A 26,851-nucleotide genomic window follows, 5' to 3' on the forward strand; every position below is an offset into this window, starting at 1 on the left:
TCCACACCACACTCAAAAGGAGACTATTTTGAGAATTTCGAATGAGGGTGTAAGTAAAAAGGTCCTCTTACACTGCCAGCGACACTGTAAAAGTTTATCTTTCTGAGGGCAAGTCGACACTCCTTCGCAGAGTCTTACAAATTGGCTTTGCAAGTGATTCCACTCCTACAACCAAGACTCAATAAATAAAATTATGGTACATCCATCCATATTGTGGACTCAGTTCTATACAGCCACTAAAACTGATACTATAAAAATTATGCTATAAGAGATTATTTAACAACATAAGAAAAACTGCAAATGTCAAGTGTAAAAAGCCAATTCCAAAATCATTTATCAGAATGATACTGGGGGTTTTATTGCTGGTGATGGTATCATTATAAAAATACATCTGCTTTGTTTTTATAGATATATTTAGACTAAAACAAAAAAATTAGATTGAAAACAAAAAATTATGGTGACCAACTTTTAATGATAAAAAGCATGGCGCTTTTTGTAATCTTTTTATCTGAAATTTCTAAAATAAATCAGCGTATGTCGGAAAAGTTATGTTAAAATAATAATAGTTAAGTTAAAGGTTTGGTTCTCCTAAAGAAACTAGTATACTTCCTTCTTATAGATAAAAACAGCAATGTTACTTCTTTTCTTAGTTTGGCTGTCAAAAAAATTAAAGCCAGATTTGTTAGTCACCTCAAGTGGCTGCACAGCAAATACCACCTATCTGGGTGTATGTCTGACTATCCTCCACCATAACCTTCTACCTTGACCTGGATTTTCTCTGACCCTTTTTTCTACTTCATTGTAGGTGGTCTTCAGACTAGCTTCAAACATCAGTTTGTCGGAAGGGATAGGTAAAAGGGTGAAAGAAAGGGTGAAAAGAAAGATGGAAGAAGAAGGAAAAGGAAAAAACGAGAATATGGATGAGGTGGCACTTTTGCAAACAAAATACTTTTCTACTTCTATAATTTTCATATTTATAAAAGTTTAAATTCCACCATAGGCGGTACTTAAATGTTTGCAGAACAAAAGACCGATATCCAATTTGAGAAACATATCTATTGTGGGCCCTTCCTGTTCCAAACAGTTAACATTGTATTGAATTTTGCTATTTTAATAATCGGTTATTAGAGCAGTGATCACCATTGTTTATCACATCTGAAATGTCATAAAAATCAAGAGACACATCCCACAGTATGAAAATAATTTTACTTGCATGCCTTCAATCTAAAGATAGCGCCTACTAAGTACTCATAGGATTTGAAAATCCCTTACAGGAAGTCCTCACGAGTCTGTGGCTCACAAATTGTCAATCAATGCACTACAGCACAGCAGAAAAATATTTACTGTGAGCTGAATCCGAATAGCAGATACTCTATTTTTTTTTTTTTTTTTTTTTGAGACAGAGTCTCACTCTGTTGCCCAGGCTAGAGTGAGTGCCGTGGCATCAGCCTAGCTCACAGCAACCTCAAACTCCTGAGCTCAAGGGATCCTCCTGTCTCAGCCTCCCGATTAGCTGGGACTACAGGCATGCACCACCATGCCCGGCTAATTTTTTCTATATATATTTTTAGCTGTCCAGATAATTTCTTTCTATTTTTAGTAGAGATGGGGTCTCGCTCTTGCTCAGGCTGGTCTCGAACTCCTGACCTCGAGTGATCCACCCACCTCGGCCTCCCAGAGTGCTAGGATTACAGGCGTGAGCCACCGTGCCCGGCCGATACTCTATTTTTTAAAGGCTGTTATGAGTTTTTGTTTTTTAATTTCTATCAACATTTAAAATGGGGAGATTGACATAAAAATCCAAATTTTCAACTTGTCCTAAAAAATAAGACCTGGCAAAACTTACCCTGTTATTTCCACATGGCAGTAATCAGCAAAAGCCACCTCTTTAGAAAGGTTTGGTCTCCAGCTTTCTAGAGTTGCCAGCTGTCCCTGGGAATGTCACTAGTTTGCTGTGGCCTTGGTAGGCAACTGTGTATGTAACCTCTTCACCACACCTCCAGTCTTTTAAAATAAGTTTCCCAGAAATGCAATTACTAGTTATATGAATCCCCTTAAGGAGTGCCAAGGGCCACCCATTGTACTGTCATCCATGACAGTGTTCAGCACTGCATGCGAAGAAATGGACCAAGTTATGCCAGGGCAAGCCACCCACCAACACATCTTCCATATAAATTCTGTACACCAATATTCTGTATACAAATCGTACGTTTCTGGGCTGCCTTTGCAACTCCCTGATTTCCAAATCACTGAGTAACTGGTATTACATAATACACATAGCAACTGCTGACAAATGTTGGATGGATGGTTAATGAATATCATCTATCAAATTTTTTTTTTTTTTTTTTTGGAGACAAAGTCTTGTTCTGTTGCCCCAGCTAGAATGAAGTGGCATCATCATAGCTCACTAAAACCTCAAACTCCTGGGCTCAAGTGATCCTCCTGCCTCAGCCTCCCAAGTAGGTAGGACTATATGCACATGCCACCACATTCAGCTAATTTTTCTATTTTTTAGAGAAATGGGAGTCTTGCCCAGTTACTTTTTCTATTTTTTGTAAAGACGGGGTCTCGCTCTTGTTCAGGCTGATCTCAAACTCCTGAGCTCAAGCAATCCTCCCACCTCAGCCCCTCCGAGTGCTAGGATTACAGGTGTGCGACACCACGCCCAGGCCCCAAAATTAGTCTTGATTTCTTCCAGCCCCTGGTACATAAAGGATTCTGTTACAAAAGGAATCTGCACTATGATTGTTAAAAGTAGAGTTTTTATTGCTGCCGTTGTTATTATATGAATAATAGCTGCTCACATTTCTTCAGAACTTCCCTGATAAATCATCATAATCTACCACTGCAGGAGGAGTAGGGGATCCCAAAGTGAAGAAGAAGTGCTACCGCTCGTATGCGAATTGACCTTAGGTGACACTTGGGACTTGGTACTGACTTACACCGAGTCACGTACGGAGGTTACTTCTTTTCCAAGTTCTTTCGATCTATCTGAGTGTATAAAAGAGCAAGTCTCACTCTGGTGCTTGCATGTATTTGCGTCCCTTTATGACACCGATTTAATTTCCCTTGTAAACAGAGGGAGCATATGGCTTAGACTGGAAGCCTTTATCAGACAACAGGATCTAGACAGAATTTAATAGTAACTGTTTTTCAAGGCAAATGATACTGGTTCTCCATTTCTGGAAGGAATACAAAGATTCCTTTTTAAAGAAAATTACATTTTTAAAAGCATTACAAAACTTTACGTTATGTGTATTTTAACACAATTAAAAATAAAAAGGCATGATATTAAGTAAATAACAGCACGGTGTGGAGTGCAAATGTGACAAAGAGAACCAACATGATACACAAAATACTGGCATTTGGGAAATAAATGACTGGCTTGATGTTGCCATTCTGGCACAGCAACAGAAAGTACTCAAATTTACTTTAATTTTCATTTTATATTAAAACAAATGTTAAAAAAGTAACAATGAACTGTACATTTCTATGATGACAGAAAAACCTAAGATTTATAACCTTGACACTTTATGAGTTAACAAATTAGCTTATGACTATTAATTTATTAATCTATGTCAATACCCTATAGACTCCCTATACCAACAATGTCTACCCACAAAGTTCAAAATTTGTAAACTGCAAATGACGATACTTACTTTGTTGTCATTTTGTGGTGAAAGCACTTCTGTACGTAAGATCATTAGGTGGGGTTAACAGTAAGTAAACCAGTGAGTAGACCAAATGTCACTGATACTCCCTACTGTCAAGCAGCAGCTGTGACAAATGCTACAAAGGAGAGGTACATGATCCTAAAAGGTCTTATCACAGTGTCTGTAATTTGACCTAGGCAGGGCTTCCTTGAGATGGGAGGGATGGGAACAGGCAGACACGATCAGACCACAGTAAGAGAAGTGTGAGACTAGGCTGGAGAGGGAGACAAGGACAGAGAACATAGGTGCTCACTGACCCAGATGTGCAGTTTACTTTGATCCCAAGAAAAATGGGAAGACGGCTGAAAGGTCTTCAAAGTGGAGTGACCTACCTGATCAGATCTGCTCTGGCTACAATGTAAGCAACCTTCCAGAGAAGCATCACGAAACAGAACCAAAATTAAATTAATAACAAAATGATTTAGAAACTACTACATCTAGAACAAATAAATACTGATCAACAGAAAAGCAAATCAGATAAATGTCCAGATTTTTACCAGAAACTAATGACGTTACACTTTAATTTAAATATACATATATGATAAAGAAATTTTACAGAGTAAGAACAACCTAAAATTTAATACTTCATTGGGTACCAAAAATGTTATGATTTCCTGGTCAGACCTCAGGTGCTCAACTGAGGGCTTTAATAAAAGAACTGGCGCTGGGCAGAGGAGCTCCAGGGAGGAGGCTGAGCACCAAAACCTGGGGTTCCGATTGTCCCCAATCCTAAACTGAGCTTTTTCTTTATAGGTTTTATGTGATAAGCTTCTAATAAGGTTTGACCGAAGAAAGGTTTTGCTATTGAAATCAAGTCTGAAAACTAATGTTAACACCTATGGCCTCTAGGAACCAGTTGAAGGATGATAATCAGTCTGCAGGAAAGGAGTATCCCAGATGAGCACACCCTAGGGTCCCCTTCTGGTCAAAGCTTCTAATTCTAATCTCCTTCCTGAAAGTCAGTACTCAGAAATAGTCCCCTGTCTGCTTCTAATATTCCTCAAAATGGTGTACACTCTGGGTGACATTGTCACACCCACCAGAATGCTAACAAGGAGAAAGGAGGAAAAGGGAAGAGAGGGAAGGGAGTAAAGAAATACAATACCAAGTTGCAGGAAACTGGAGCACACACAGTTGGTGAGAGTATAGACTGGAAAACTGACAATATCCACTAAAACTCAGCAATTGCACTCGTAGGAATATACTCAACAGAAACACAAGCACAGGTTCATTTACAAAAAGACATGCATACAAATGCTCAAAGCAGCAGTATTCCTAATACCCACAAACTATAAACATCCCAAATGCTCATCAATAGAATGGATAAATAAATTACAGTATGTTCGTATAATGAATACTGTATAGTAATGAGACTGAATCAATCACTGCACACAACAATTACTACAAACAACAAGAATAAATCTCACACAAGTAGCACTGGGAGAAGACAAGTCAAAAGCATATAGAGGTTTTCTATTGATACAATGTTCAAAAAATAGATATAACTGGATTGCCATGTGCAAAAAAAGAAAAAAGCTCATCTCAACCTTTCCCTTCATACTAAAACCCCAAATGAATCACAATCTTAAATATTAAGAGCCTAAGGTACAAAAAAAAAGCATAAAATTTTAAAAATCAATAAACAGGATTTCATAAATATCTATGATCTGTGCACTTTCCCATATGTACCTTCAATTAAAAATATTAATAAAAATTAAATAAAAACAAAGACTGAGTGAAGACGACACCATTAGCCATTCTGCCATCTGATTCTACCATTCAGGAAAAACACACTCGTAAATTTAAATATGTCTATTCCTCAAGCAGAAAAGCAAAACCAACAGTGGCAGAGCAGGGTAGGAAAAGAGGAAAATAGTTATCAATAACTGTCCTTATCTTTGAGTTGAAATGGGGAGAGGGGTTAACAATGAAGAGAGAATCTCTGTCTCTCTTAAGACACCTTAGTCCTAGATCCTTTTCCATTGAATATTCTTTACTTCCTTCTCTTTTCATCTCATCCCTTCCTTATTTTTTTTTAATTTTCTCCCTTCCATTCTCCTTGTTCTTCCAAATTTCTCTTTTTGCTCTCTGCATCATCCACGCATCATTATCATATGCCCTTTTCCTCTTCACTTAAGAGGCTCCAAAATAAGAAATTAAAATACACACTCAAAAATAGCCCAGATTCCTTATGTATTTGAAATGTCCTTATATTAGAGGAGGGATAACATATAATCTTTAACACCTCTCACCAATCCTGTTTATTCAGCATTGGTAGAATGAATATAGACCACAGCATAAATACTATTGTAACAGTTTCTCCCTCTCCCTTTCCTCTCCTCTCCCGAACAAGACAGACAGCAATTTGTGAATTCAGTATTTGCTAGCTATCTAGGATGCATCTGGGCTGGTACTTCTTATCTATTCCAGCACAAGTGTAAGGACCCATTTTTAACTGTGAAATATGTCAAAACTCCACACACACACAGAAAGAAGAAATGATCTTTTTAGTATCTGCTCCCTGAGAATACGTAAACCTATATGGCCCTGTTATTTTGTTATTAACTTTTGACTGTGAACTTTACTAATTAAAACAACATCCATTTACATTTAATAGCAGATGCAGGCAACGCTAAGTGTGAATGTAGATTCTCAGCTCTCAGATCTCATCTCACAAACTCATCAGCCCTCCCTGGGATTGTCTTTAACAGATTAGGAATCACAGCTATAACCACTCTGGGATAAACTCTTCTTTATTGATTAAGAACTGTATGATTTTATTATGTGAGTTCACTGAAGTAGCAATACAGTCTGGCAAAAATTTTAGTACCGTAAAATACCTTTTGTTCACCCAGGATCTTCTAGGATGATTTGTCAAAAAGTCCCTACAACAGCCCTTTCTTCTATACACACACACACACACACGCACACACACACACTCCTCTCTTTTTTCACCCTCCTTCCCTCCCCTAAAGCACTGAGAACTGGTATCTGGACTGTTTAATAAATGATTACAGTCAGCCCTCTGTACCCACTGGTTCCATACCCACAAATTCAACCAACCACTCACTGATCAAAAATATTCAGAGGAAGAAAACAAAAATAACAGTCCAACAATAAGAAATAATACAATTTAAAACAATACAGAATAACAACTATTTACAAAGCATTTACACTATATTAGGTATTACAAGTAACCTAGAGATGACTTAAAGTATCTAGGAAGAAGTATGTAGGTTATACGCAAATACCATTTTATATGAAGGACCTGAGTATCTGTGAATACTCAAGTATTAGTGTTATGTGGGGGTCCTGGAACCAAACACCCATAGATACTGGGGCGACTGAACTACCTTTTATCTAGCTATTATGGTTATTACTACTCCTCCTCTTCCCCACACATGCTACGCCACACATCCCAAGAGTGCTCTATCCAGGAAAGGGCAAAAAGAACAAACAGAAACTTGAAAACTTACTTTTTTCATCAAATAGTCATTTTATTTTATTACAATAAATGGTGGTAGACACTGAAAACTGTACCTAATACCATCTCTATCGTGTTCAAGATGAATACATTCATTCAACAGGCACTCAATTAAAAATAAAAGAAGGAAAGAAAGAGAGAGAGAGAGAGAAAATACTTGTAGTAGGATTTACTCCAGAAGGGTATTCTCTTGCAGCAAATATCTTCCTCTTAACTGGCCATAACATACATCATTTTTAATTCATCATCAGGCATCTATTTAAAAATTATTAATTCAATGTTCTCTGCTCTTAATTATAAAAATGGGCATGCTGAAATTTTCTCTCTTCAAAATACAAAACCAAAAAAATAAACTAACTTTTTGGTTACTGTTAGTTTTGGTCCTATGAGTCAGCCATTCTGAACAGAAGTACTCCATAATTCCCCTACAAAATGACAGTCTATGACTGCCACCATTTTATTAAAGGTAAAAACATAATTTTAAATTTCAAGGTGGTACTGAGATTTGTTAGGATAACATGTTTTCTAATTTAGCTCCCCAAACAACCTTGAAAATTCCATTATAATTTTACTTCAAATCATATTTGTATTTTTCAGTGAAAGAGTCCTAATAGTGTACAAAAATAAATTAGGGTTATTTTTTGTTTTGCTTTTCCCATTTTACCAAATTTTCTGAACAAAAATAATTCAGCCAATACTAGCTCTCAGGAGACTAGCAATTCTCTTTTAGTGGAATAGAAATGTGAGATTGAAAAATTATTAGAAACCTCATATCACAGTTTCTGTATCTATTATATTTTATATTTAAAAGTGCAATTTCTCTACTCAGTTCTTTGAAATATTAAAAGATCATTCCATATTGCAGGAACAAAATTGGTTGTGGTGAATGATAATTCTGGGTTTCTTACAATTAGCTTCTCCCCTTTCTAAAGAAAGAAGCCAGATTTCTTCAGCCTTTCTACTAATAGATAAATGGGAATGCTGATTGTATGTAAATCCCAAATATCTCTAAGATTTAGGCCACCAGGCCTCAAACCACATACTTTAATTTAAAAAAAAAAAAAAAAAAAAGGTGGAAGCAAAGACTTTTAAAATGTAGATGACCGGTGAACAAGGAATTGAAGAATGTGATGGTAATGCTACATGACACCGTAAGGTATTAAATTCCTAAACAGGATATAGTGTTACTCGGTCATGAATTTTTGTTTAACTTCATATTCTTATTTTCTAAGTTCTCCCAAACAAATTAAATAGGTAATTGGTTTGATTATTCATTATTGTATGATTTCTAATAAAAAGGAAAGAAAAGAATACCTTCTATTTTTAACATATTTACATTAGTAAAACAACTTCAATGTTTGCAAAATGTTGGCTGATCCATAAGCTACTTTTATCACCCATGTAGTCAGAATATCACAATTGCCAAGTAACTCTCTAAGCGTTCCCCTAAATAATAATAAACAAATTAAGCAAATCTCTGGTAAACTGTGCATAAAGTTATATGCATAGTGGTGGATTTCTAAACTTTAAAACCATGACATGTGCCCTCCCTTTTCCTTCAAATAACCACAAGAGCCCAAGTAAGCAAATAAATAAAATCACCAAAATATTTTAGAATATCTTTCCTTACAGACTTTTAATCAGAAAAACCTCATCCATTCCTAATATGTTTCTCAATAATATTCATCAACTCTGCTCAACTCTTAATTTATCAAGAGAATTCATGATACTCCAGAAAACTCACATAATTATCATTATTTCATTAAGTGTGTTCTTCGTAGTAAGTATCAAACTCTAACATTATAGTTGACACCTGGACCCATCACTATTCATACCACCCTCTCCCCTTCCCATCACCACCATCTTACTGGCAGAACAGTCACAAGGCTGAAGCTGTTTTCCATCTCAGCAACCAGAATGCTTACAATCAGACAGGCTACAAACCAGAAGTTAGAAGCTACATAAAAATAAACACAAACAGTCCTAAATTTTTCTACTTTCAATCTCTAAAGAAAGCAGTAACATCATCTTTATTTGAAATGTACTAAGTTACAGCCAGAGCGTTTCACCTAATCATACTAATAAATCTCCTTAACATGGTCTTTTTGCCATCAGATCATGTCCTTCATACAGTAGTGTACTTTCATTAAATCCATTTTACTGTGGTAGGTTTTTCAACGCGTATCTTTTTCAATTTTTCCTGTATCATTCCTTAACTGCCAAATTATTTCTCCACAATATTTTCCTAAATATTAGATCTATGAGCAAAAATGGTAACCCTGAAAACTAACCCTAGGAAAGATAAATCAACATACCTTAAGTACAAAATATCAATGTTTACTATTAGGTAACCAAGAGAAAGTTAAGCATCAAGAACCCAATTTAAAACATTATGTAGCGGACACAATTTTGGTAAACAGAAGTGAACACAATATTTACAAATCAAAACAGGCAACTATAGCCTCATTTCTGGCTTTAGATAAAAACATCTCAATTCTTTTTTATAAGGAAAATAGTCATCTTAATGAAATATCTCCTTACAGGTATAATCATATGATTGACAGATAAAATAATTGCTTTAAAAATACTTCTGAGTCATTTTGTCCTTACCTGCAGGCATGAACCATTACTGCATGCAGTGACTGTTCCATTTCCTAGCACAGACTTGAAGAAGCATCACATCTCTCTTTCAGAATGTGACTAATCTGTGGGTTTGCAATTCCTAAGCTATTTACCAGTGGCACTCCCTTTCCACATAAGAATAAATATTTATTACAACCAAAAATCAGGTATTTTAAACCTAGATCTTACAAATAACCTTGGTAATTTTGTACAGCAGCAACCTCAAAATACAGGAAGGAAACCTAATAGCAGTATTTGCTTAAAGAAAGCAAGATTTTTTTTTGTTTCTTAGCTAAATTATTTTTTAAAGCCTTCAACAGCTGTCACACATGAACCAGCGGTCTGCTGTGTTATGGTGTGCGTGCTGCAGCTGATTAGGCTTCACTATTTTTTAAAAAATCAATTACCCTTCGCAAAAGCAGAACAGCTTACCCAAATACATATCTTCAATACAGCACAATACCAGCATGCAGGACAAAACATTATATAGCAAACTTGACAAGGAAAAAAAATATATATGTCCTGGTTTGTTTCTTAGCAATGCTACACCATTAATTGTTCATGCAAGAGATGTAGCTGTACCTTTCTGAAGAGGACGACTTCTCAGAGTTAACTGACATCAGCAGCTCAATCTTCTGCTTGATTTCTGGAAAAATCAGAAAATATTCACAACCAAGATTGCCTGCCCTTGCTTTCAAGCCTTATATCAAGAGATTTTTCTTCTCTAATCCCTTTTGTTCAGAATGAGGCCACAAGATTCACAGTACTTCTGTTAGGTCTGGGATTCAATGGTGCTATAAAGGGAAAAAGCTCCAGAGGCAGCAGGCCTTGCTAAACTATGCACATGACTGTTTATGAAAGCAGGAAGTACCATTTCTCTTAAGCAGAGGGGTGTTTTCTTTTTAAGGTAGAACTAGCATGGCTCTACCGGAAGATTTTAAATTTAACAAATTAAAATACAAACAAGGAATGCTACCATCTGAATTTGATACACCAGATCAATTTGAGAGACCTGGCTAATAACGTTACTGGCTGTAATGGACAGATATGCAACCCTTGGCTGCTTCTATTTCACTAGCCCTAAAAAATATGGCTCAGTGAATCATTTTTGTCACTTAAGAATGAAATATTAAACCAGAACCCCAATTTATAGATTAAAAATTTTTTAACCTTTGTTATAATTTCTTGATTGTGTTCAACTGAAGATATATTTAATATCTATTAATAGTCCCTAACTCTTCTAGAAAGACACTTCTTATTTTATGCCTTAATTTTCCCCTCCTCTTCCTCAGTACAGTACAAGTGAACAGCAACACCCAGTTACCGAGCAGAGATAATATGCTGGTCCTTTTAGGAAAGAACTGACAATGCCGTGTACAACAGAAATGTGAGTGCCAGTTCCATTTAATTAAAAGATAATTGCTGCTACTGATTTGGAAAGGAGATAATAGACTAAAAGGCAAGGGAAGGTGAAAATAAGAGGGAAAGAAAAACATAAGGAAAAAATCTAACATGTTTCCTTTAAAATACCAACGACTGACCTAAAGCACATAATTTTAAGTTATAAAACCGACATGGTCCTCTTAACCAGACTATGTCAATGTGTAAAGCTGTTTTCCTATTTCTAAAAAGTACTTCCAACTCTATTTTAAAAATTAAAGTATGCTTTCATAATAAAAAGTTGCCACACTAAAAAAAAAAAAAAAAAAAAACCATCGTGCTACTCAATGCTGTAAACAGTCTCAAGATTTCAAAATAAACCTCAATAGTTTTTTGTTTGGGGGGTTAAAATAAATTTTAATTTTTAAAAATGTTGCCCATAGAAATCAAAGTGGAGTATCAGAATACGTAAAAGAAAAAGAAAAATTAGTTGCATAAAATACAATGGACCTGTACACAAATATCCTCTCAGTCAGTGTTAAGGGATTTTCCAAATTGTTTAAAGTTAGAACTTCATCGAATGAGCATTATAAAACTGGCATGAATATCTGATGAGAGAACAAAATCTACCACAGGCTGTTGCCAAACTGCCTAGCCACTGGAAAGAGCAGGGAGCACAGAGGTTCCAAGGGGGCTGCTAACCATGACACTTACCTTGCGGATCCTTAGGTGGGGATCCTTACGTGGACTGCAGAGCCTGGCCCTGGGTGCCACAGGGAACACTCAGTAATGCCCCTCCCCCCGTTTTAAACCAAGCAGACTGTGGGAGAGCTCAGGCTCTGGCCTTGGATTTAGAAACAAGCTCCTCCATCATTTTTAATAGCCATACGACCTTGGGGAAATTACTTAAACTCCCTAAAGCCTCTATCTCCTCTCCTGTGAAATGGGGATAATAATTCCTACTTGAAAGGCTGTTGTGAGGATTTAATGAAATAATCCATGAAAGTAAAGTAGTATTGTGCTTGGCATGTGCTAAACCCTCCCTGCCTGCTGCTTTTAGTACCCAGCAAAGAATAGTAATCCCTCAAGAAGTATTTCCTGAACGAATTAATGAAGGATATGAGAGCTCTGCAATTTTTAAATAGCTTCCACATAGTTCAAATCCATTTCTTCCCTCTTATCACCCCCAACATCCACCTTTTTATCACTGTAATGTTACTGCATGTGGAAATTTAACTTTAATCCGTATTTCAGCCTCCCTTTCTAGAGAATTATTCTGAGTTTATCAACTAGCTGCTTCAGAAATGAGATTACACATGAATCCATCTTCATCATGGCAATTTAGTTCCAAAAAGGCAAAAATTTCACACTTCAGTCTATCTATATTAAACCATGCACTTAAGATGAAAAATCCCAAGATTAAACTACACAGCTGTAATGAAGTTTATGCCGATCTTGTAAACACTGGAAAGAAAAGTTCAAGCTAAAACCATTTTCTGGCTGGTGACTTTGGGAGCTCCAAAACAAAGGATTTTAATAATACATGAAAAGGTTTCTAACATCATTTTCACATTATCTCCAAATCTTCAGATTTGTTTATTGCTTCAGAAGGACTGAGAGGCCCAGGAATGTTCACAAATAATTATGTTAATATGGTATCTTTTGAGGCCCATGTATTCCACCCATGCTACTATCTACTCCCTAGCCACACTACCCATGGATCTGGTTACTCTCCACATTCAGTAAGAATTCCAGAAGCTATTTAATTGCCTTCCATTCCACCACAACGCCTGCCATAATCCTGGGGGACTTTGGTGTCCACATGGACATGGCTTCTTACAACCCTTGGCTAAGGACCTCAGCCGCCTTAATCCACAGTCTCTTGAACCTCTGTATCACCTGAGTCACAGACTGTCATGACCACACTTAGGACACACTCTTCTTATACACACTGCAAATATTTTCCTCCCAATTACTCGGTTGTTTTTCAATTTTATTAAATTCTATTCAATTATTCCCAGGGTAGTATGTGGGACCCTACACTTTATTTTTCTGCAATTAAGCTAAACAATCTTTTCCTCAATAAATTCTGGTCTTCCTAATCAACTTAGGGAAACCATCGCCATGCCAAAATTTTTAAATCTTCATCCTATTTTCCTCTAATATACTTTAGAATAGTATTTTGCATGTAAATCTTAGACTCTTCTAAATTTATTTTGGCCTCTGACTTGATATAGAGATCCAGTCTGCTTTTGTAAGTCACATTTTAAAACCTTATACCTCATCCCACACCCACAATTTTAAAATGATTCTTTTCACCACCACTCCTTGGTTCTTCTAAAGCAGCAGTCTTACAACTTTGTAATTATGTGTTAATTCAACCACCGTCTCCATTTGCACGTTTAGGCCAATCAGTACAACAAAACAAAAAGCCCATCAACCTGATTATTTAATAGTTTCCTTGCGAGTTTCATCTGTGTTCCAAAAATGCTTGATAGTACACCGATCAGCTCCTCCTACATCTCTCAGCCTTCTATCAATCCTTTACCATCTGCCCTACTCCCACTTAAAGACCACGCTGCCTTATTTCATACAGAAAATAAGTAATTCCTATGCAGTTTGAATAAACATATTTGAAATTATGGTTAATTTGATTTTTAGTCATGTTTGTTTTTTAATTTCTAAATAACATTATAGGAGGACATTAAGTTTTAGTTTAGTTTTGTTTTTTTTTTTAAAATACTTTTTTTTATGAATTTCCTCCTAACTCTAGGTCCTCTGCAGGGTCATCATCTTCCACAAACCCTGTAAGTGTTGGTACTACCTGTGGGACCCTCTTTTCACTCAGTGTCCCTTCTACCTACACCCTTGACATCAACAACTATAAGGGCACTGATGATAACTGGATCTGAATTTCTCTCCTGCAACCCAGAACCATATATCATCCAACCTCCTATTTGACATTTCCACTGAGATAGTACCTGAATGCCTTGAATGCAATGTCTAAGACTGAACTCATCAACTTCTCAACCTAATGTCCCCATTTATAGTCTTTATCTCAGTGAACAGCAGCACCATTGCCCTGTCAAGCCAGAAACTTTTGAGAGATCCCAGATTAGTCCCCGTCTCATATGGGATATTATTCCCACCATTCTCCCTTTTGCAAATCTTATGCTCTGGAAATAATGAGCTCTATTTTATGTGGTTCCCAACCACATCCATAATTTTCACACCACTAAATCTTTTTTTTTTCCCCCTAAAGAGACCGGGCGGGGGGAGGGGGGGGTCCTCACTATATTGCCCAGGCTGGTCTCGAACTCATGGCCACAAGCAGTCCCCCTGCCTGAACCTCTTGAGTCACTGGGATTACAGGCATCAACTGCCACGCCTGGCTTCCACTAAATCTTAAACAACTTCCTCTTCCCTTGCACACTCAACTCATGTTTCTAATCTCAGTCCCAAATGCTACCTCCTCCCAGACAGAATTAAGTTCACCTACTCTGCTTCTCTATATATCGCATAGTTATATTACAGAATTACTAAAATATTTAAGTTACTTGTTTGACTCCCCATGAGACCACAGCTTCCTTAAGGATAGAGACCTAAATTTTCACTTCGATTCACAAAGGCTGGCATATCACAGTGATTTGTTGACCCCTTCAAAGTCGTCTTAGCCTGTTCTAGTCAATCTGGTGTTAAAGTTACAAGCTAGCTAAACTAGTTTCCTTGTTTTCTTTATTTTTTTTAAGGCATGGGATCTCACTATGTTGCCCAGGCTAGTCTTGAACTCCTGGCCTCAAGTAATCCTCCTGTCTCAGCCTCCCAATTAACTGGGATTACAGGGGCAAATCACCACGCCCGGGCTCTCCTTATTCATAAACATACATTTACAGATACAATTAATCAGAGATCCAAACAATTTTAGAGCTAGAAGGATCCTTAGAGATCACCGTGTAGCTAAACCACATGAATTGATAAAGGAGAAATCTGAGGGGGAAAAAGATAAATTGGAGGCAATCACATTCTTCGCCTTCTCCAAAAAATTGTCTGAGACCTATAGCTAAATTTCCAAGAACCTTAGCAACCCAAGCAGGACATTTCAGCCTTCTTTTAAATCAGCTTTAAAACGCCATTTTTTGCCATCTATGAGACAAGAAAAAAAAAATAAAAATAAAACGCCATTTTCCCCTATCTCCAATCAATTAAAATCATCACTCTAACCAATTTTTTTGATTAAAACAACTAATCACGTGTGACATGATAGTCTTCTTATTCATCATCTTAAATACACTCCTTCAAAAAAACCAAATTCACTGGGTTTTCCCCACTCGTTCTCTTGCACTCAACCTACAGACCTTTCTCATAATACTCTTTTATTCTCATTTTCACTCACACCCTGAAAGATACTCAAATTCCTTGTGAAGATGAACATTTCACCTTCAGCTAAATGGCCTCCTATCTCTAATATTTCACTTTCCACTGTGTAACACACTGAGGTTTAAGACTCCTGGACATTCATGGCTACCAGTCCAGAGCTAAGCCAATCCCCTGAACCCTGACTAAGAATAGCAGATTACCAACAGCTTCTGTCAGAATCAAGTCCAATAAAGGAGGTGCTTCAAAGACGCAGGCATCCTAGGAGGGAAATCGGGCCCCCTTGAATCCACCCAGAATCCTAGGAGTCGTGAGAACACAGGAAGCCATGGACATGACATGTTCTTTTGTCACTTTAGATCACTAAACGTGGAGCATGAGGGCCCTAGCATGGAAATTAAAAAAGACACAATAAATGGGCAGATGATTCTACCTAAATTCTTAGTTCTACATCCTTTTCCCATAAGCATCATTCTGACAAATTTAATAAATTTCCTTTTACTTGCCAAAATAAAATCCTCTCATACACAAACTTGATTTTATTTGGGTGTATGTAAGGAGGATTTTTAAAAATTAATTGTTGCCTTACATTTATGTAGACCCACTTCAGAATACAAGAAACAAATATGTGCTAAGCTTACCTTAGATGATAGGATACTACTACAAGAATATATCTAGAAGTTAACAGGAAAATGCCTCAGCAGGCCTCAGAACCAGAATCTTCTTCAGAAGGCGGTGCAGCTCTCAAATTTGTTTATGTTAGCAGGTACTCAGTGGGATTGTTCTCCATCTTAATGTTCACCATTCTGGGATTTCTGACCCCAACTCCATGCCTCCTGTCACTACCAATTAACTGCTTCTCTCCCCATTCGCACACTCCACTGCCTCAGGATGCATGCTACGGCCTCTTCTCTTGGTGTCTCCAACTCAGGCCTATGAGCATTTATAAGGGACTCCCACTGAAATGCAGAAGGCCTGCAGAGGCTTTTCTGGCTTAGGTGTTAGACTCTGACACTACCATCTGAGGCCATTATGGTCCTGACCCAAAACTCAAGAGACTGACACGTAAGGGACCCCTCACAAAGGTGCAGGAATAAAGCAAGTCCTCTGAGTTATGCAGGAAGGTGATGACTGACCAACAACATCTTGAAAGGCCAGGCTAACCTTAAAAGGGAGTCCTTATTATCCCTCTGTTCGTTATTTAACTCCTCTCTGTTATGAGAATGCACTGAAAAGCAGAAATTGTGCAAACATAAATACAATCATTAGTGAACTAAACGTTCAAACACCTGTCCCCAATCATCACTAGCCTCTATCTTCACACATCAAAATCCTTCTCTGTCAGTCTTTCACTTATGGTCATACAGTCTGACGATTCAATAAAATGCAGATCTAGAATCAAGTGAAAACTGCAAATCTGTAAAAGACGTAACATTTGACAAAACTGATAGAAGATACTAAACAAATGCTACAACCCCAGGCAAAACCACTGATAAATGAAAATATAGGTTTTTTTGTTTGTTTGTTTGTTTTTTGAGACAGAGTCTCGCTTTGTTGCCCAGGCTAGAGAGAGTACCGTGGGATCAGCCTACCTCACAGCAACCTCAAACTCCTGGGCTTAAGCAATCCTTCTGCCTCAGCCTCCGAGTAGCTGAGACTACAGACATGCACCACCATGCCGGGCTAATTTTTTCTTTATATATTTTTAGTTGGCCAAATAATTTCTTTCTATTTTTAGTAGAGACGGGGTCTCACTCTTGCTCAGGCTGGTCTTGAACTCCTGACCTCGAGCGATCCACCTGCCTCGGCCTCCCAAAGTGCTAGGATTACAGGCGTGAGCCACCTCGCCCGGCCGAAGATATAGTATTAATAAAACTTAAGAAAGGTTAGTAATTGAAGAGAAAAATCAACAGGGCCAATAAATGTTAAGTGCCTCAAGAATAATTATTTGATTATCACAGACTGAAAAAGGAAAGATAATAAACCCCTTAGTTTGCAAAAAAGCTCTTCATTATGATTGCATTACAACCTAAAAGATGTCCAATCATGTTATTATACAACTTAGTATGGAAATGTATGCAAAAAACAATCAACACATTCTTTGTTCATTCTAAAAATCAGTACGTATTTTTCAATTATAATTTAAATATTGTTAAATAAAATAAGCTCATTTTAAAATTTTGATTTCATTTTTCAAGACAAAGTTCCAATTTCATGCCCTTGCTTAAAAGTAGCCTTTTGCCAATATCAACTTTCCTCCTGCTGTAATTCCAAAACAAGGTTATTTGTGTTCCTGAATATGGTGCCAACCAACTATAATGTGTTCACTCCAAACTCTACAACAAGGCAGGTGCAGAGTGGAGGAGAATGAAGGAGGAGGAGATGGTCTCAGGCTGGTTATCTAAAACTTCCAAGGTAGCTGCTGCTGCCGCTTACCAGAAACTTTGTTTACGAGAGGAAATGTTTCTCCTTCTGTCACTTTACAAATTGTTATTGAGGGCAATTTATAACCCAAGAGAAGTATTAGTTTAAAAGGAAAGGCTTGGTGTTGATTTCCAAAGTCTAGCAAAGAAAAGTGAGTCATTCCCTCCCAAATTGGGATTCCCATCCTTCCCCCAAATCCCCCAGGAAGGTGTGACAGAAAACCAGCACGCAAAGCTTGTCAGGCTCTGTCTTCAGTCTAGGACCCCAGATCACCCAGCTGAAAGGTTGTATGGGATATGTTAATACTTTACAGTTCATCAGACAGTATTTGTTACCAGTGTTTTGGAAGTGTAGAACTTTAGCAACAAGTAAATGCAAAAATTTATCAACGTATGAAAATATGAATGTTTAAATAAATCCCTAATTTTATTAGCCTCAACATCCATCATTGCCCTCTATTAGCAATGAAATGTAATGAAACTAATCCCTGAAAACTGTCTACAGGTTTTCACCACAGTAAAGTATCATTAATAGTTAATCTAGCCTCTCAACAGAACAAAGGCTCTCTTACCCTGACTCTGTTGGGCAGAGAGAAGAAGTAATACAAGTTCTCAGATAACTGTGAGCTGTTACTCTCAAGGTGACATCCAATGGTGTGTTCACTATGAGGCCAAGTTCTAAAATTTTATTTGTACTGCTCTTAAAAAGTAAATATCATTTGTGTATTTTACTGATACAATATATAAATTTCAGAAATTACATCATGGAATAATACTCAGAAAAGGGAAGGATTTTTAGTTTGTTTGTTTAAGAGACAGGGGCTTGCTCTGTCACCCAGGTTGTAGTGCAGTGGCGTGATCGTGGCTCACTGTAACCTTGAACTCCTCCAGGCTCAAGCCATCCCCCCACCTTAGCCTCCTGAGTAGCTAAGACTACAGGGATGTGCCACCACACCCAGCTGGTTTGTTGTGGTTTTTTTTTTTTTTTTTTTTTTCCCCAAGAGATAGGGTCTTGTTATGTTGCCCAGGCTGGTCTTGAACTCCTGGCCTCGAGCAATCCTCCCACCTTGGCCTCCCAAAGCACTGGGATTACAAGCATTAGTCACCAGGCCTGGAGGGAAGTATTTTTACGATCCTTAGAGATAGTTTTTTCAAACTAGATATTAAAAGACAGATGAAACTACTAGGTTCTCTAATATTGTGACTTACAAAGTCATAAATTAAGATATTTTAATTTCATTTACAATTTTTACACATAAAGCACTATGAATTCACCAAAGCAGCCAGCTTTCCCACTCCTTTGGTAAGTCAAGGCCCACCTCAATAAGAAACTTCATTATGTCAAAAGAGAGTAAAATTATTGTGCACGGCTATTTACATGTGTAAGAAAACAAGACATTAAAAAAAAACTTGTTTATAAGATATAAGGAAGAACTAGCACCCCTAATTCCCAACCTACATTAACTTTCAAACCATAGGAACTGAAATTGATGAGACAGTCTAATTGTTCCATCCTTCTACATGTTCTCAACACCAATCTGCACCAAGCTAGGTGCTATATGGGAGTGTGTGGCAGGGGGGATGTCACAAAAATATGCAAGGCAAAATTCATTTCCTCAGAGAGTTCACAGTCTAATATTTAACATTTCATTTGAGCTGAACCGTCAGGTTTATTTGAGCCCTTTATATGAATGAATTTGTTTAATCCTTGCAACAAGTGGAGAAGGTAGGTACTTAATAAAATTTGCGTGGAATGGTGAGCACCATCTGGAGGATGGATACATTTGAAGCTCTGACCCAGGCAGAGCAAAGGCAATATATGTAACCTAAACATTTGTATCCCCGTAACATGTTGAAATTAAAAAAAAAAAAAAAATGCATGGAAACTGAAGAAATTTGCTCAAGATTCCAGAGCTACCATACCCATCGGGCACAGTGGTCAGGCATGCCTATAGTCCCTGCTACTCAAGAGGCTGGGGCAAGAGGATCACTTGAGCCCACGAGTTTGTGGCTATAGCACACTATGATTACATCTGTGAATATCCACTGCATTCCATCCTGGGCAACATAGTGAGAATCATCGGGGGGCAGTGGGGGGCGGGAGGTGTATTCCAGAATTCCAGATTTAAACAACTCCATTTACAACAGCATCAAAAAAAATAAAATAGTAAGCATTAAATTTTAGCCAAGGAAATACACAAAGTGTACATTGAGAACTAAAAAACACTGTTGAAAGAAACTAAACTCTTAAATAAATGGAAATATATCCTGTTTCAAAGATTAGAACACTTAATACTGTTACGATACCAATCAATACTCTACACTGATCTACAGATTCAATATAATCCCCATCAAAATTCCAACTGTCTTTTATGCAGAAATGAACAAGTGGCTCCTCATATGGAAATGCAAGGGACACTAAATAGCCAAAACAATCTTGAAAAAAGAACAAAGCTGGAGGACTCACTGACTACAAACTTACTATAAAGCTATAGTGTGAAACTGTCCTAAGGATGGACATTTAAATCAATGGAATACATCTGAAAGTCCAAAAATAAACCCTCTCACATTATGGTCAACAGATTTTCAACAAAGGAGCCAAGAGTACTGAATGGGAAAAGAATAGTTTCTTCAATGAATGGTGTTATGATGTTAGACAATTGGATATTCATATGTGAAAGAATGAAGCTGGACTCCGACCCAACACCATATGTAAGAATCAACTCAATATGGATCAAAGACCTATATACAAGGGCTAAAGCTATAAAACTCTTAAAAGGGAATATAGATGTAAATATTCATGACCTTGGATTAGGCTATAGTTTCTTAGATGAGACATGAAACGCACAAAGAACAAAAGAATAAATAGAAAAGGTGAACATTCAAAAATTAAGAACATTTGCACATTAAAGGATATTATCAACAAAATAAAATGAAAATCCACACAGTTGGGAGAAAATATTTGCAAATCGTTCCTCTGATAAGGGAATAGAATCCAGAATGTATAAAGAATTCTTATAACTCAATTATAAAACCCGACAAACCAATGAAAATATGGGCAAAGGATTTAAATATACGTTTCCCAAAAGAAAAAAATATTACTAGCCAATAGGCACATGAAAAGATGCCCAACATCACTTGTCACTAGGGAAATACAAATCAAAATAACAATGAAATACCACTTCACATTCACCAGGAGGGCTATAATAAAAAGGACTGATAATATCGGTGAGGAAATAGAGAATTTGGAGCCCTTGTGCATGGCCGGTGAGAATGTAAAATTACGGTGCTGTTTTGGAAACAGTCTAGCAGTTCTTCCAAGAGTTAAAGAGTTACCATATGACCCAACAATTCCACTCCTAGGTATATACCGAAGAGAACCGAAAACACAGTTCTCACTGCTAACACAAAAACATGTACACGAATGTTTTTAGTAACATTACTTGTAATAATCAAAAAGTGGGACCAACCTCTATGTCCATCAACTGATGAATGATAAAATGTGGTATACCTATACAGAAAAGCAATGGAGTATTAATATATGTTGCCACATGGATGAACCTTGAAAACATTACGCTAAGTGAAAGAAGCCAGACACAATACATATGGTATAATTCCATGTATATGAAATGTCCAAAACAGGGAAAAGCATCCAGACAAAAAGATGATTAGTGGTTGCCAGGAGCTGGGGCAGCAGGAACACACAGAGAGGTTTGTTTCTTTTTGAGGTGATGAAAATGTTCTGGAATTAGATGAATGGTGAATTCACGACACTGTAAATATGCTTTAAAAAAAAAAAAAAGAAAGAAAACCTACTGAATTGTATACTTTAAAATGGTGACGTATTTGAGCAATTTCCTCAATTAAAATAAAGATTGCAGAGATAGTATATGGCCAAGCCAGGTTAAGAACCCAGCCAGTCTAGCTCCCAAGCCTAACTCCACAGCTGTGCTGCACAGCCCGCAAGGAGGAAAGGATCAATCTGATGGGGGAAAGGTAGTGGGGCAGAGAAGGCATTTGGGCTTGGTTACCACTTTGCCAGGTGAACAAAGGAGGACTGAGCCCACTGCACACAGAAAAATGGCACAAGCAAAGCTACAGTGAGCCTATCATGTGCACCATCTGAGCTGTTTTGGAGGCTGGCAGGAGTGAAGCAGGTACCGGTAGGAAATGCAGCCAGAGATAATGGCACGTCCTTGCTCCTAGAGCACCTTCTATCCCAAACAAAGAAATCCCAGTTTTAAGCAGGGCAGAAATATAACCAACTACAAAGTCAAAGCTAAAATAAGAGATTCAACAAGTGACTCAGATTTAAAAGCAAATTTTTTAAATTGTATGTCAGCCTTGGGAGAAATATGAAACTTCACAGAGTTATTTATAAGGCTTGTCAATTCACCAGGATTCATTTTGTGTCTATTCGCCCACAAAGTACCCCTCAGGAACTTTGCCAATTATCACTTCTCTCATTTGTAAATCCTAAAATTCTCACCTCAAGCATCAGTTGTCCTTTATTTCTATAAAAGTGTCTTTCACAGCAGGGAGCAATAGTAAAGTCTACTTCCCAGGCTTTGTTACTTTACAAAATATTATTAAGCAACATGAACACTTTAGCAAAATATATCAGGTCTACTTTATTCTTGTTTTGCTATGTGTGGGGTTCCCTACCAATTACATGAACAGGAAATCTGAACTAGTTCTCCATTTTATTAAGCAAGAATCAAAACATAAGACCTTAAACGTATCGAAGACACAAAAAGTCACACGAAGTAATTTTGAATCAATATTCCAAAAGTACAAGTTCATCTTTATCACTTTTAGCTTGTTGCTGGTTTCTGATCACATAAAAACAATATATTCAGCATGAAATAATGACTGAAGATTAAAACATTAGGACTAATAATTGTATGGTTAATAAATGGAAACAACAATAATACTAATATTTCATACCAGTTACAATACATCAGGCATGCTTCTATTTGCTTTACATATAATAACCGTCGATACTCAAATATTCCTGTAAGATAAATACTATCATTATCCCCATTTTACATACAGGGAAACTGAGGTACAGAAAGGCTAAATGACTTGTCACAGTTCACAGAGCTACTATGATAGAGGAGATATCTGAACCCAAGCTGGGTCCTCAACTACAACGCTCTATGCATCTCCACTTTGAAATGTCTTTAAATTTTTCAATAATAAAAAGCTCAAACATTCATTTGTATTCATATTTATAAAAGGTTATGATACAATCCTAAAAATCTAGTCCTATTCAGAGTTCAAGTTTATAATCTTGCTAAATGTCCTCCAAAAATAACTTTTTGTCCAGTCATTCTTAAAACAATTATTTATTAGACATTTTCACTGTGCTAAGTTTTTGGAGGAATTAACAATCATTAACTTACATTAATAGTCTAAAGAAAATCAATTTTTTTTCCTGTATTTAACTGCATTCTATGGGGTAAATTATTATTAGGTACTGGGTAATTTGGGCATTATAAGAAAGTCTCAGAATGTATCTCTTGTATTTAATTTTCCTCTTCATGCCAAGGGATTGATTCAAAGACCAATTAAACTAAACCATTCTCTTGGAGTGGTGATGCCTAAGAAGTCCCACAGACTATTCTGACACACAGCCAGTATTGAGAAGCACTGGTTTCACCTGTCCCTATAAAGCATTTCTAACTAAAATGACAGTAGTACGAATACACAATTCATTTCACAAGCACAATTAATTCATCAATCATGCCAAACACTTTTATTTATTGATTTCAATATGGGGAATGCTGGATATATATGTTCCAACAATTATCTACCCTAGAAAAGCATTTACACATGTCCAGAAGAATCACACAAAGACGTTCACGATACTGCTGTATACAACACTAAGTAATTAATAATCCAACTACTAAATGAACTATGGGACATTCACAACACACAATATTTTACAGGATGAAATAAATTCTTAACTATTGATAGGAAAAGATATCCAATCTCTTTATAAGATTTTTCTTATAAAGAGAAAACTGCAGTTTGCAGAATATACAAAATATACTAGTTTTCTTATAGATACGTACTTTACAGGTGCATATATATGTATATTTAAATGAAAGATAAAGTTGGGGAAAGATATATTCCGAAATGATTAGAAAAAGAGTTCCCTTACTTCTGGGGATGGGATGTGAAATGAGGAATGATGGTTAGGGGGATGTTACCTTTATCTGCACTTTTATTTTTTGCAGATATTATTTACATAATTAAAATAATTTCTTTAAATAATGTTAAGTCTTACCACATGATGTGCCATTTAAAACATATCCCTTTTGTGGTTACATGGTGTTCAAAAAAGCACTGTGTAAAAAGACTGCCATCACACCATTATAAATAGCCTCCAAAATGCCAATTTTCACATTCAAATAAAATTCACAGTTTAAGCAAGGTCAAAGCAATGTTCTGTTGAGATTTTGAGAGTGTTATACTGAAGAAAAAAAAGAACAACTAAATTCTTCTGACACTGTTCTATCATTTAAAAAGGAAGTCTTATGGAGGTTGTACAACTGGCATTTATTTAAAAAAAAAAAAAAAAAAAACTGACCTTAAAAACATAATTCAGCCTGTCCCTTCTAATTCCATCCATGGCAGGATCTTACAACAAAACAAAATTATGAAAATAAATTACTGAACTAAAAAAAAAAAATCTAAAAAATATTAATTAAGCAGCCCAAAAAATATCAAGTCTCTACTATGAAATGGGTGGAATATGCTTATTAAAGATATGCTACTGCTGTAGAAAGAGAATCACACAGCTGCAAATGTAGGATAAAAACTCAAATCTGGCCGGGCGTGGTGGCTCACGCCTGTAATCCTAGCACTCTGGGAGGCCGAGGTGGGCGGATCGTTTGAGCTCAGGAGTTCGAGACCAGCCTGAGCAAGAGCGAGACCCCATCTCTACTAAAAATAGAAAGTAATTATATGGACAGCTAAAAATATATATATAGAAAAAATTAGCCGGGCATGGTGGCACATGCCTGTAGTCCCAGTTACTCGGGAGGCTGAGACAGGAGGATCCCTTGAGCCCAGGAGTTTGAGGTTGCTGTGAGCTAGGCTGACGCCACGGCACTCACTCTAGCCTGGGCAACAGAGTGAGACTCTGTCTCAAAAAAAAAAAAAAAAAAAAACAAACTCAAATCTGTAAGTACAGCCATCCTCACATGTTCTTTTCCTAGACCACGCAGAAGAGGAAGACAGGTGCTCAAGAAGCTGGAGTCAAATGTCTGGGCACTTGCATACAGAAAGACACGCAAACACCATAAAAAAGCCAACACAATAAAAAGGTAAATGTAAAACAGCTCAAGAAGAGAGAGTTGTAAGAAATTAAACTTTTCCCTTTTTTTTTTTTTTAATAACTTCCTTCCTTTCAGTCATGTCATTACCTTAATAACAAAATAGTTCCTCAATATGTAGTTAAATATAAAGGCATACCCTGGAGATACCAGAGGTTCGGTTCCAGACCCCAATAAAGTAAATATCACAATAAAGCAAGTCACACAATTTTTTTGGTTTCCCAGTACACATAAAAGTTATAGTTACAGTATATTATACATCTATTAAGTGACAATAGCATTATGTCTAAAAACAGAATGTACATACCTTAAAAATGATTTTAAAAAATGCTTAATATTGCTATAAAATGCTAATGATCATCTGAGCCGTCAGTGAGTCCTAATCTTTTTGCTGGTGGAAGGTCTTGCCTCGATGTTGATAGCTGATGACTAACCAGGATGGTGGCTGCTCAAGGTTGGGTGGCTGTAGGAATTTCTTATAATAAGACAACAATGAAGTCTGCTGCATCAATTGACTCTTCCTTTCATGAAAATTTTCTCTGCAGTATGCAATTCTGTGTGATGGCATTTTATACACAGTAGAACTTCTTTCAAAATTTGAGTCAATCATCTCAAATGCTACCCCTGCTTTATTAACTCAGTTCATGCAATATTCTAAATCCTCTATTGTCATTTCAACAACGTTCACAGCATCTTCACCAGGAGTAGCTTCCATCTCAAGAAACCACTTTCATTTCTCATCCATAAGAAGCAACCCTTCATCTGTTCGAGTTTTATCATGAGATTCAGGGAATTCAGTCACATCTTCAGGCTCCACTTCGAATTCTAGTTCTCTGGCTATTTCCACCGTATCTGCAGTGACTTCCTCCACTGAAGTCTTGAACCCCTCCAGTTCATTCATGAGGGTTGGAATCAACTTCTTCCAAACTCCTGTAAATGTTGCTATTTTGACCTCCTCGCATGAAATCACAAATTTTCTTAATGCCATCCAGAAGGTTTTCAATGGACTCTGCCCAGATCCTTCAGAGGCATCAATATCTATGGCACCTGTAGCCTTACAATGCATATTTCTTAAAAAATAAAACTTGAAAGCCAAAATTACTCCTTGATCTATGGGCTGCAGAATCAATGTTGTATTAGCAGGCATAAAAACAACATTAATCTCCTTGTACATCTCCATCAGAGCTCTTGGGTGACAAGGAGGACTGTCAATGAGCAGTAATATTTTGAAAGGAATCGTTTTTTTTTTTTTTCTGAGTAGTAGGTCTCAACAGTGGGCTTAAAATACTCAGTAAACCATGCTTTAAACAGATGTGCTGTCATCCATGCTTTGTTTTTCCATTTATAGAGCTCAGGCAGAGTAGATTTAGCATAATTCTAAAGGGCCCTAGGATTTTCAGAATGGTAAATGAGCACTGGCTTCAACCTAGAGTCTCCAGCTGCCTTAGTCCCTAACAGGAGAGTCAGCCTATCCCTTGAAGCTTTGAAGCCAGGCAGTGACTTCTCTCTAGC

At 36.9% G+C, this 26,851-nt stretch overlaps 1 protein-coding gene across 8 annotated transcripts in view; it reads right to left on the reverse strand.

The window, feature by feature from the left end:
* SRPK2 (SRSF protein kinase 2) overlaps positions 1 to 26,851 on the reverse strand; it is a 222,111-nt gene that overhangs the window by 121,875 nt on the left and 73,385 nt on the right. For 4 of the 8 annotated variants that reach the window (XM_069461373.1, XM_069461368.1, XM_069461371.1 and 1 more), the window contains exon 3: positions 10,402 to 10,465. The exons of 3 other annotated variants lie outside the window; for them this stretch is intronic. In XM_069461373.1, the coding sequence (XP_069317474.1) occupies positions 10,402 to 10,465 (64 nt within the window). Of the gene's footprint in view, positions 1 to 10,401; positions 10,649 to 26,851 lie in introns of those variants that run through there. One more of the 8 variants, XM_069461372.1, reaches the window with a different exon arrangement.

This window comes from Eulemur rufifrons, chromosome 29 (genome assembly GCF_041146395.1).
Source record: "Eulemur rufifrons isolate Redbay chromosome 29, OSU_ERuf_1, whole genome shotgun sequence".
In the NCBI taxonomy this organism is placed as follows: domain Eukaryota; kingdom Metazoa; phylum Chordata; class Mammalia; order Primates; family Lemuridae; genus Eulemur; species Eulemur rufifrons.